At 42.3% G+C, this 12500-nt stretch overlaps 2 protein-coding genes and 1 long non-coding RNA gene across 4 annotated transcripts in view; 2 read left to right on the forward strand and 1 right to left on the reverse strand.

The window, feature by feature from the left end:
* The window catches only part of LOC135112206 (probable E3 ubiquitin-protein ligase HERC4), a 9658-nt gene extending 6442 nt beyond the window's left edge, over nt 1-3216 (forward strand). The window contains exons 9-13 of the mRNA XM_064026410.1: nt 320-401; nt 831-1025; nt 1613-1696; nt 2206-2337; nt 2780-3216. Coding sequence (XP_063882480.1) covers nt 990-1025; nt 1613-1696; nt 2206-2337; nt 2780-2941 — 414 coding nt within the window. The 5' untranslated portion in view covers nt 320-401; nt 831-989 and the 3' untranslated portion in view covers nt 2942-3216. The remainder of the gene's footprint in view (nt 1-319; nt 402-830; nt 1026-1612; nt 1697-2205; nt 2338-2779) is intronic.
* Nucleotides 1-12500, forward strand: part of LOC135112207 (uncharacterized) — an 83385-nt gene that overhangs the window by 24818 nt on the left and 46067 nt on the right. The gene's annotated exons all lie outside the window — the stretch shown is intronic.
* Nucleotides 3243-12500, reverse strand: part of LOC135112209 (uncharacterized) — a 10133-nt gene continuing 875 nt past the window's right edge. Inside the window, exon 2 of the long non-coding RNA XR_010274134.1 lies at nt 3243-3577. This is a non-coding gene — a long non-coding RNA (uncharacterized LOC135112209). The remainder of the gene's footprint in view (nt 3578-12500) is intronic.

The raw sequence follows: 12500 nt of genomic DNA on the forward strand, positions 1-12500 counted from the left end.
AGTGTTTGAGTGTGTTTTGGGAGTGTTTGGGGGTGTTTTGGTTGTGTTTTGGGTGTGTTTGGGGTGTTTGAGTGTGTTTAGGGGTGTTTTAAATGTGTTTTGGGGTGTTTTAAATGTGTTTTGGTGTTTTTTCTTTGTTTTTCTATTGATTTGTGTGTTTTAAGTATATTTTTGGAGGAGAAAAATTAATTCTCTCTCTCTCTCTCTCTCTCTCTCTCTCTCTCTCTCTCTCTCTCTCTCTCTCTCTCTCTCTCTCTCTCTCTCTCTCTCTCTCTCTCTCTCTCTCTCTCTCTCTCTCCTGGCTTGCCTCTCTTCCAAGGGACTTTACACTAAGGCTGGTTACTTTGTACAAGAATGTGGTGGTACAAATACTGAATTCAGCTCACCAATGTAGCTCTGAGGTAAGAGAGAGAGAGAGAGAGAGAGAGAGAGAGAGAGAGTTGGTTTGTAAGAGTGTGCATTGAGAGTGTGTGTGTGTGTTTTGAGTGTAAGAGAGAGAGAGAGAAGTATAATTGTCTGTGTACTACTACTACTACTACTACTACTACTACTACTACTACTACTACTACTACTACTACTACTACTACTACTACTACCACCATTCTCTTCCTCATTCTCTTTCTCTTCCTCCTCCTCCTCCTTCTTCTTTTACTACTACTACTACTACTACTACTACTACTACTACTACTACTACTACTACTACTACTACTACTACTACAACAATTCTTATCTGCAACAACACCACCACATCACTTACAACCACTCAGACCACCACCACTACCACAACCAGATCTTAACCAAACCTAACCTAACCTACCCACACCACACAGAGACCGGCGTGCCCTCGTGTCTTCCCTGCGGCTGTTGTCCCTGGTCCACGGTCTGAACTTCCAAGCCGGCTGCCGAGTGGGGCGGTTGAACTACGACGACTTTTACATCCCAGAAATTGCTATTAGAAAATTGATATTAGGAATGATTACTTGAACTGGATGAACAGCAGGCTTCACCCGATGTCCAGGAGGGAGGTGGGTGTGTGTGTGTGGGGGTGTGGGGGTGTTTGAAGGTGGCTGAGTGATTTTGGGGTGTTTGGGTGTGTTTTGGTGTGTTTTTGGGGTGTCTGAGTGTGTTTTGGGGTGTTTGGGAGGTGGGTGACCATGTTTGGGGGTGTTTGTGTGTGTATTGGGGGTGTTTGTGAATGGGTGACTGTGTTTGGGGAGCTTTCAATGTTGAACGCTTAAAAACATCCTTTAAAATTGATAATTCCTTTAATTTTAACTGACAGACCCTTAGAAACACCCTTTAAAAATTGAAAACCCTTTATTTATTCTCTTAAACCCTTAAAAACATCCTTTAAAATCGACATTTCCTTTAATTTTAACTGAGAAACCCTTAGAAACACCCTTTAAAAATTGAAAACCCTTTATTTATTCTCTTAAGCCCTTGAAAACATCCTTTAAAAGACACCAAACCTTTAAATAGCCTCATAAACCCTTAAAATCACCCTTCTACCCTTTATTTACCTCCTTAAACCCTTAAATACACCTTTTAACTCTTCATTTACCCCTTCAACCCTTAAAAACAACTTGAACTAATCCAATCCTTTACATTACAGAGTCCAATCCTGTTCTGTGAGTATCCATTCTTGTTCGACCCTCAGGCCAAGATGCTGCTGCTCAGGTGTGACGCCACTCGGCAGGTGAGAACCAGGTGCAGGACAAATTAGGTTTGGTTTACATATGTTTATTTGTTTATTTGTATATATATATATATTTTTTTTTTTTTGTGTGTGTTTTTCAAGGATTTGTCAGCATTAAAGGCTGTTTGGAAGTGTTTTTCAAGATGTGTGTGTGTATGTGTGTGTCTTTTAATATTTCTCCAATCCTTCCTCATGTCTCTAATCTTTTGTTGCCTCTCTCTTTAAATATTTATCCAATCCTTTCATTCTCTCCTGTAGAACACAATCCACACCTTCTCTGCTGTCTTGATTCACCCAGTCCTCCCCTCCCCACCTCCTCTGCTGTCTTTATTCACCCAGTCCTCTCCTCCCCACCTCCTCTACTGTCTGTTTTCACCCAGTCCTCCCCTTCCCACCTCCTCTACTGTCTGTTTTCACCCAGTCCTCCCACACGACACCGCAGGAATGTAAATAAACACACCGTTCACACTAATATCCTTCCGTTTATTGATTTCTGTCGGTGTTTCCAGGGCGAATGTTTCCCAGACCACCCGGTCATACGCACGTTCTGGGAAGTATTTCACAAACTCTCCCTGGAGCAGAAGAAGTTGTTTTTGAAGTTCCTGACGGGCACTGACAGGGTTCCTATTCTGGGCCTGAAGGTAGGTGAGAGACAGAGAGAGAGAGAGAGGGGCTGAGGGGAGTGACTGTGGGGTTTGTCAACATCCTGTGGGGGGATATCCTGTGGGAGAGAGAGAGAGAGAGAGAGAGAGAGAGAGAGAGAGAGAGAGAGAGAGAGAGAGAGAGAGAGAGAGAGAGAGAGAGAGTGTCCTCCTTTTCTCTTCCTTCTTGTCCTCTTCTCTTCCTTCCTTCCTTCCTTCCTTCCTTCCTTCCTTCCTTCCTTCCTTCCTTCCTTCCTTCTCAGTCATTCCTCTGAAATATGAATAAATTTATAATAATAATAATAATAATAATAATAATAATGATAATAATAATAAATTTAATAGTAATTTATTGTATTTTCTCTCACACACACACACACACCAATATTTTCTCCCTCTCTTTCTTTTTCTCTTATAAACTCTCTCTCTCTCTCTCTCTCAGGCACTCAAGTTGATGATCCAAAGCACAGGAGACGACAGCTTCCTTCCGGTCGCACACACCTGCATCGCCCAACTCGACCTGCCAAAATACAACACCAAAGAGAAGCTGAAATACAAACTTCTACAGGCCGTACAGCAGAGTGAAGGGTTCGGCCTGGTGTGAGGGTGTCAGGGGGTGTTGACGGGGTGTGAGGGGGTGTTGAAGGGTGTGAGGGGGTCAGGGGGAGGCTGTGTGAGTTGGATAAGAGTGACCTTGTGTGTGGGAGGAAGTGCCTGTTAAGAAAATAGAATATATAGAAATTAATAGAAAATATATGTAATAGTTTACAGAATTATTATTATTATTATTATTATTATTATTATTATTATCAAATTGAGTATATTTTTTAGTCTTGTTACAAAAAAAAATGAGTGAAATAAAGAAAATGAAAAAGGTAACTTGTATTATTATCACTATAAAAATGAGAGAGAGAAAGAGAGAGGAGGGTGGCCAACTTGCTGGACATGAGAGGGAGGCTCTTGCTCTACAAGGGCCAGATACGGCCTTATTTAGAGTATTCCGCCCTCTCCTGGATGTCCTGTGCTGCCACACACATCAGCAAGCTCCACGGTGTCATCCGGTGGTGACTCGGTGGAAGTGCCGCGTTCCCGCTCCAGCCAACACCGGCCCACCTTTTGGGGGCGAGTCTCCAGACCGTGGAACGTCTTCGCGTCCTCCGTCCCTCATATCAGGGGGATGGATACCCAGGACGTGAAGTTAACAGCACACCACTGGAGGGGCTCGTTCCCAACCCTCCTGCTAACAATATTAACACAAGTCCATAAAGAATGTATATATATGTATATATATATCTTTATATTTATATTTGTGTTGTATCACACCCCTAAAACAGGTTGCACGTGGCAGTGCGCCTTCACCTGATAATGTACCTTCGCATGATAATGTACCTACGTTTAACTAGGTTTAAATTAAAGAGAGAGAGAGAGAGAGAGAGAGAGAGAGAGAGAGAGAGAGAGAGAGGAAAAAGACAGTAAAAGAAAGAGGGTTAAGAGGAAATCTTGAGAGAGAAAAGCCTTATTATATTATTATTGAAAGAAAAAGAGTGGAAAGAGAGAGAGAGAGAGAGAGAGAAACCTTATATTATTATTAGTGAAAGAAAAAAAGTGGAGAGAGAGAGAGAGAGAGAAAAGCCTTATTATATTATTATTGAAAGAGAGAGAGAGAGAGAGAGAGAGAGATAAAAGCCTTATTATATTATTATTGAAAGAGAGAGAGAGAGAGAGAGAGAGAGAGAGAGAGATAAAAGCCTTATTATATTATTATTGAGAGAGAGAGAGAGAGAGAGAGAGAGAGAGAGAGAGAGAGAGAGAGAAAAGCCTTATCATATTATTATTGAAAGAAAAAAGTGGAGAGAGAGAGAGAGAGAGAGAGAGAGAGAGAGAGAGAGAGAGAGAGAGAGAGAGAGAGAGAGAGAGAGAGAAAAGCCTTATCATATTATTATTGAAAGAAAAAAAAGTGGAGAGAGAGAGAGAGAGAGAGAGAGAGAGAGAGAGAGAGAGAGAGAGAGAGAGAGAGAGAGAGAGAGAGAGAGAGTAACGTAGTAGTAGTAGTAGTAGTAATGGAAAATAAGCCTATTTAGACCTATCCACGTTAAGAAATGCATTTATATCAATATACGGTAATCTCTCTCTCTCTCTCTCTCTCTCTCTCTCTCTCTCTCTCTCTCTCTCTCTCTCTCTCTCTCTCTCTCTCCCTCGCCTCCCTGTCTCATAAATCTTTCTCTCTCTCTTTCTCTCTTTTCTCAACAAAAGCCATTTTTGCAATAAAGTTAGTACCAGATTTTTGCAGAAAAGGGAGAGGGAGAGAGAGGGAGAGGGAAGAATGAATTGGGAGGGAGGGAGGAAGGGATATTGAAAGTAGTAGTAGTAGTAGTAGTAGTAGTAGTAGTAGTAGTAGGACAGGAGAAAGAATACGAATAAAAAGTGGTAGTAGTAGTAGTAGTAGTAGTAGTAGTAGTAGTAACAGCAGTAGTAGTAGTAGTAGTAATAGCAGTAGTAGTAGTAGTAGTAGTAGTAGTAGTAGTAGTAGTAGTAGTAGAAGTAGTAGTAGTAGTAGTAGTAGTAGTAGTAGTAGTAGTAGTAGTAGTAGTAGCAGCAGTAGTAGTAGTAGTAATTGCAGTAGTAGTAGTAGTAGTAGTAGTAGTAGTAGTAGTAGTAGTAGTAGTAGTAGTAGTAGTAGTAGTAGTAGCAGCAGTAGTAGTAGTAATAATTGCAGTAGTAGTAGTAGTAGTAGTAGTAGTAGTAGTAGTAGTAGTAGTAGTAGTAATAGTAGTAGTAATAGTAGTAGTAATAGTAGTAATAATAATAGTAGTATTAGTATTAGTAGTAGTAGTAGTAACAATAATAACTCCTTAAGTAATCTAAGTAATTCTAAAAAAGTAATTTGTTGAGAGAGAGAGAGAGAGAGAGAGAGAGAGAGAGAGAGAGAGAGAGAGAGAGGGGGGGGGGCACGTGTATTCAAATGAGCTTGGTGGCACTTATTTACTTAAAAAAACAACGCAAATTTTAAAGGAAAAATTAAAAAAAAAACATGACAAACTTAAAAAAAAAAAAAAAATGCTGAGAACCGGAGATCTGAGGCGAAATATTTGCCTAAACGCTTATTCAAAATACCTGCGGGTGTTTTCAAGCGACAGATTAACAAAATTTCTACACTCAAAAGACTCTAGTACAAGTGACGCGGGTTTTCAAGTGTGTTTTTACGATTCTAGCGACAGAATAACAAAATTCCTACACTCAAATGGCTGTAGCTGAAGTGACTCGGGTTTTCAAGTGTGTTTTTACGATTCTAGCGACAGATTAACAGAATTTCTACACTCAAAAGACTCTAGCACAAGTGACGCGGGTTTTCAAGTGTGTTTTTACGATTCTAGCGACAGATTAACAGAATTTCTACACTCAAAAGACTCTAGCACAAGTGACGCGGGTTTTCAAGTGTGTTTTTACGATTCTAGCGACAGATTAACAAAATTTCTACACTCAAAAGACTCTAGCACAAGTGACGCGGGTTTTCAAGTGTGTTTTTACGATTCTAGCGACAGATTAACAAAATTTCTACACTAAATGGCTGTAGCTGAAGTGACGCGGGTTTTCAAGTGTGTTTTTATGGTTCTAATGGCATATTAACAAGATTTCTGTGTGTGTGTGTATAGAGAGAGAGAGAGAGAGAGAGAGAGAGAGAGAGAGAGAGAGAGAGAGAGAGAGAGAGAGAGAGAGAGAGAGAGAGAGAGAGAGAGATTCAAAACAAGAATTTCTACTACTACTACTACTACTACTACTACTACTACTACTACTACTACTACTTACTACTACTACGGTAACACTGCCTCAAACACACACACACACACACACACACACACACACACACACACACACACACACACACACACACACACACTCGCAAATATAAAAACAATAAATAAAAAAAAGTAATTATTTAAGATAAATTATTTTCGAACTTATAACCAGAGAGAGAGAGAGAGAGAGAGAGAGAGAGAGAGAGAGAGAGAGAGAGAGAGAGAGAGAGAGAGAGAGAGAGAGAGGGGGAGGTTAAGAAGGGAGGAAGGTATAATGCACCCATGCCCTCTCCCTCTCTCTCAATCTCTCTCCCTCCCTGTCTCTTTCGCAACGTGCAAGGCAACCTATGGGGGCAAGAAAGAGAGAGAGAGAGAGAGAGAGAGAGAGAGAGAGAGAGAGAGAGAGAGAGAGAGAGAGAGAGAGAGAGAGAGAGAGAGAGAGAGAGAGAGAGAGAGAGCGCATAGACACAGACAGACAGACAGACAGACAGACAGACAGACAGAGGAGGAGGAGGAGGAGGAGGTGGAGGAGGAGGAGGAGGAGGAGGAGGAGGAGGAGGAGGAGGAGGACTTCCGTTAACACATAAATTCAATATTTAAATGAAGAATAAAAAAAAATGGAGCGCTCTCTCTCTCTCTCTCTTTTTTTTTTTTTTTATTTATACCAAATTCATCATAATTTACAGAGGGTGTCACCACTACATTATATAGAATATCGTGACAACTTAGAGACTAAAGGTTACATAGTTAATGTTACCTATCTAAAAGCTAGGGTTTCCTTCCCGGGATCCCGAGATCCCGGGATCCCGGGATCCCGGCCATAAATGGGCTTTTTTTCCTTCCCGGGAAATATGTGAAATCCCGGGAAATCCCGGGAAACTTCTTTTTATTATTTTTTTCTTATGTCAGCTAAAAAATACGAAAATGTATGAGAGAGAGAGAGAGAGAGAGAGAGAGAGAGAGAGAGAGAGAGAGAGAGAGAGAGAGAGAGAGAGATGCCTGGGCTGGAAGCGAGACAGCGATGAGCTGAATCAGCTGACGAGCGACGACACGTACTGTTCTTGTACACTTCTTTGCTTTGGTGGGCTTCTGGCGCTGAGTCAGGTTAGTCTGTTCTATTCTATCCCTGCGTTAATTGTGTAATGTGAAATTATTTCCTGTGGCCTGCTTCATGCTGATTGCTAACATCCTCATTCCTTTGTCCTTACCATAATTCTACTTCGGTGGGGTGAGCCTGAAATAATACAGTGTAAAAACTAGAAAATAAGTCGCCTGTTCCTCATAACTGTGTCTCTGAATGTGAGTTCGTTATTGAATTTTCGTGTTACAGACTACAAATACGGGGTCTCTCACATGGATATGATTTATTGTAACAACAACATCCTTATAGGGAATATAGAGAATGATTTTTTTTCAGGTGATTTACTGAATTATCTGACTCTACATAACCATTAAAATGGCAGACGAGGCAGAAGCAACAACCAGTACTGAGTCTTATGCATGGAAATATTTTGAAAAACTTAAATGTGAAGAATCGTCACGATGTAAAAAGTGTCATGCAGTTATAAAGTGCAGAGGATGGTCTACCAGTGGTATGATCCGTCATCTCAAGAGCAAACATTCAATTGAAAAAACAGAAAATCTCAAACGTCCTTCAGACAGGTCTCATGATAAAGATACGAGTGAGGTGAAGAGGAATTCTGTGCAACAGAAAATGACTGATTTTTTGAAAAAGGAGGAGACGAAGGAAGAAATCGTTGGGAAGCTAGCTGCAGTAGATGGATTTTCCATAAATGCCATTGCCAAGAGTGAGTTCATAAAGACATCAATGCTTGCAAGGGGATACAAATTGCCTCAAAGTCCAACTCTTGTTATGGATCTTGTACATAAGCAGTACAATGTTGCAAAAGAAAGGGTGATATTTGATATTAACAAAAGGAAGAATGTTGGGGTTAGGTTTGGATTATCTCTTGATGAGTATACTTCACTAAAAAACAAGAGATACATGAACATAAATTTACATACTAGTGATACCTTTTGGAATCTAGGAATGGCTAGAATTACAGGTTCACTACCAGCAGAGACTGCAGTTGAGGTAGTTGAGAATAAGTTAGCTGAGTTTCAGGTAAACTTGGAAAGAGATGTAGTTGCATGTGTAACTGATGGAGCCAGCGTCATGGTTAAATTTGGCAAACTGATTAAGACCTGTCATCACATGTGTTATGCTCATGGAATACATCTTGCTGTTTGTGATGTTCTTTACAAGAAAACAGATGGTAACTTAGTTAGTTTGGAAAGGAGAAATGTTACCCATCTCCAAGAAGAGGAAGTTGATGATGTGGAAGCTGTGCCAGAGGAAGAAGAGTTGAGTAGTATGATAGAGGTGGTATCAGATGAGGATTTGGAAAATATTAGGTTAGAGGATCTGGAAGATGATGAAGTAGGGAACATAGATTTGTCTGTCACCATCAACAAAGTCAGGAAAATTGTAAAGATTTTTAGAAAATCACCCACAAGAAATGAGAAGCTGCAGATGTATGTTGTTAGTGAATATGGCAAAGAACTGATGCTAAAACTCGACTCAAAGACAAGGTGGAACAGCTTGCTAGACATGCTAGAGCGATTTCTCAAAGTAAAAAACTCAGTTGCTAAAGCTATGATTGACTGTAATATGGAAATGAACATCACAAATGGGGAATTAAAAGTGCTGAATGACTTAGTAACAGCACTGCAACCAGTGAAACTAGGGGCAGAGAGGATGGGATGCAGAGGTACAACTATTCTTAGTGCTGAAGGTGTGTTTTCATTCATGTTGAAAGAATTGAATGAACAAAAGTCATCATTTTCAATGAAGCTGCAAAATTCTCTCTATAGCAGAATAAATGAAAGGAGGAGTGCGGTTCTCGTAGGCCTTATGAAATACCTGCATTGTGGTAAGGCTTATAACAGCTGTGAGGAAAGATTACCATTAGCTTTACCCCGTAAGTCTGCCATCGTGGAGTCAGCTAAACAGCTGTTAGGAAGACTGTTTCAAGTAAGTGATGAAGAAGCTACAACTAGTGATAATGTGGAAACATCTGTAAATCAACAAAGCTCACTCACTGATAGACTCCAGGCAGCCATAGATCAGATTCAGACACAAAGTACAAAAAAGAGAAGTGAATGTAACTACATTGGGAAGGAATTCAGTGTATTTGAGGAAACTGGGGACAGAACACAGAATTTAGAAAAATTGTTCCAGGCTCTCAACTCTGTACCACCAACGTCAGTTGAATCTGAAAGGGCTTTTTCAGCAGCTGGCCTTTTTATTACCAAACTAAGATCAAAGCTCAGTGATCGTAGTATTGACTGTTTGTGCTTTTTGAAGAGTTATTTCAAAAATAATTCTTAGGATGTATGACTGCATTTGCAGCTGATTTTTTTTTTTTTTTTTTTTAATCTACAGGCCATTCCATACTCTAGCATTGGGTGTTTAAAGTCCCACTTCCCTCTTTTCGTTTACCATGTCTGGAAAGTTGGGCCTAAATTCCAAATATTCTTTTTATGATTTTGTATGTGCATTACGGAATTTTTATTTTCTTCAGCTTTATTCAAATACACTGGGAAAATACCAGATAATATCTACTCTTCTTTAATTTCAGGGCATTTCGGAACTTTCAGTATTTTCATTTATTTATTTATTTATTTATTTATTCACTTTTTAGGTTTTGTGGAATATGGTGTTCAAATTATTTTACATATGTTATTGAATATATGCAAAAGTTATTCCATAGTTTCATTTTCTGTGTAGTTTACAGTCTTGTGGAGCAAGATGGCTTGATGGGGGTCAGTGGAGGTGGCCAGTGCTACTGTGCCAAGCTTCTATATGGATATGGTAATATGCAAAAATTCATATTCTATACGTATTAGGAAACTCTATGTCATTTAAAAATACTTATTTCACACTTTCACAGGGTAAGTAACAGCGTATTTTTTCTGTCTTTTGTTGTGCCCTTGAGTCGCTCCTGTTACTGTAAAAAAAAAAAAAAAAAAAAAGTACTACTGAGGTTCATTTACGAATTACGATAGAGAAGGAGTATTAGCAAACATTATCTGCTACGGGAAATCCCGGGATCCCGGGAAATGTCTTGATTTTTCCCGGAATCCCGGGATGCTATAAAATCCCAAAAACAGGAAACCCTACTAAAAGCCTCACTCTGTTTTTATCACTGCTGTCTGTATTGTGTCAGCCACTCGTTCACTTTACATTTAAAATTTTGCATTGTCAAGTTCGCAATATTTTCAATGTTTTGCTCACTGGCTATGAGTTTATTCCACCAGCTCACATAAGTGTAAATAAACTGTCTTTGGTGGTGCCATGTCCTGCACCGGGTTTGCAGCAGTTCCTCCGGGGCTGAGGTGACGGCTCTGGTAGCGACCTGGGCCAGTCGGGGAGGCTGCCGGAGTGACTGTAGGTGCGGCACACACACTGTAGCTGCACCTTGAACATTACAGTGAGTCCCGCCACGTCACGCCGATGTTGGAGACTCTGTAATGCTGGTTGGTGTCCTGCCTCTCTGATGAGCCTTGCCGCCCTCTCCTGTACCTTGTCCAGTAGAGACAGGTGCTTGTTGGCCGCACCTCCCCATGCCAGGCACGCGTATTCCAGGGACGAGCGAACCTGGGCTTTGTAGAGGACTTCCATTCCCCTACTGTCCAAGAGAGGTGACATTCTCCTCAGGGATGCCAGCTTCCCTGAGGCCTCCCTGGCGAGCCGCTCTATGTGGGATCTGAAGGACAGCTTTCTATCATATGTGACCCCCAGCACCTCCACCTCGTCCTGTGGGGTCAGCGTGTCGCCTTGGAAGACAAGGCGTGGGGCCGTCCGAGTCTGGAGATGGTGAGCAGCTGCGTTTTGTGTGCCGCAAATTTTACTTTCCACTTTTCGCCCCACGCTGCTATGCGGCTTAGAGTGGCGTTCAGCGTGCTGACAGTGGCGTCTTCCTCCTCAGGACCGTAGCAGAGAGACAGGGTGAGGTCATCCGCGTATGCTCTCGCGCTCGGGATAAGGTGCAGCAGGTCATTTATATAAACATTCCAGAGCAGAGGGCCGAGGCAGCTACCCTGTGGGACCCCCCGCTCTGATGGGATGAAGCCTGGAATCACGCCCATTGACGGTCACTTTGAAGTGTCTGTCCCTCAGGTAACTCTCGAGGAGTTTGAGGAGCGGCCCGTCCACGCCGGCAGCGTAGAGCTTGGTGACGAGCGCCGGATGCCAAACTTTGTCAAAAGCTCCCTCTATATCGAGAGCGACGACAAGGGCGGCCTTGCCCCTGTCCAGGGCAGCGCTCCACTCACTCGTGAGTTGCAGGTGCAGGTCTCCCGCCGACCTCCCCTTCCTGAAGCCGTATTGTCTGTTGCTCAGCAGGTGGTGCCTATCAAGGTGCTGCGTGAGTCTCGAGGCCACTATCGTTTCCAACACTTTACTGAGCACCGGCAACAAGGACACAGGACGGTAATTTTTTGCTTCGGTTTTTGAGCTTTTCTTGTGAATTGGCACCACACTGCTCACTTTCCACAAGTTGGGCCAGGTGCTGCTCCTCAAGCTATTATTGAAGATGGCGGCGAGAGGGCGCGCCAACTCCTCAGCACACTGTCGAAGCAGGCGGGGGCTGATGCTGTCAGGCCCCACCGCTTTCTTGTCGTCCAGGTCTCGGAGCAGCACTTTCACTTCTTTTTCACTGGTTTCTATGCTCATTATTTTTTCACTCACTATCTGTGGTAGTATTTGTGGCGTTTTTTCTGGTTCGGGAATGCACATTTTTGCGGCGAAGTGGGCGGCCAGGAGATTCGCCTTGTCTGTGGCGGTTTGAACAACACTACCGTCTGGCCGGATGAGAGCAGGCACCGAACATCCCCGCGTGTCACCCTGTTGTTCCTTAATGAGATTCCACCAACGTTTGCTGCCGACCTGACCACCCCTCAGTTTGCTCCTGAGGTTCGCCTTCCACTCATCCATGGCCCACTCCTGCCTGGGTGGCTGTCATGCGCGTTGTAGCCGCTCTGTGTCTTTGCCTGGTTCTGACACTGGTGCAGACTTGTGCAATATTATCTCTCTCTCTCTCTCTCTCTCTCTCTCTCTCTCTCTCTCTCTCTCTCTCTCTCTCTCAAAATGCAGAGAGAGAGAGAGAGAGAGAGAGAGAGAGAGAGAGAGAGAGAGAGAGAGAGAGAGAGAATATATACCCTAGCAATAACACACACACACACACACACACACACACACACACACACACACACACACACACACACACACCATATAATTATCAAATGTGTAATCATCTTAACCGCAATTACACGTCAGTTCGTCAATTACACAAGGTATGTAAT

This window comes from Scylla paramamosain, chromosome 23, assembly GCF_035594125.1.
Source record: "Scylla paramamosain isolate STU-SP2022 chromosome 23, ASM3559412v1, whole genome shotgun sequence".
In the NCBI taxonomy this organism is placed as follows: Eukaryota; Metazoa; Arthropoda; class Malacostraca; order Decapoda; family Portunidae; genus Scylla; species Scylla paramamosain.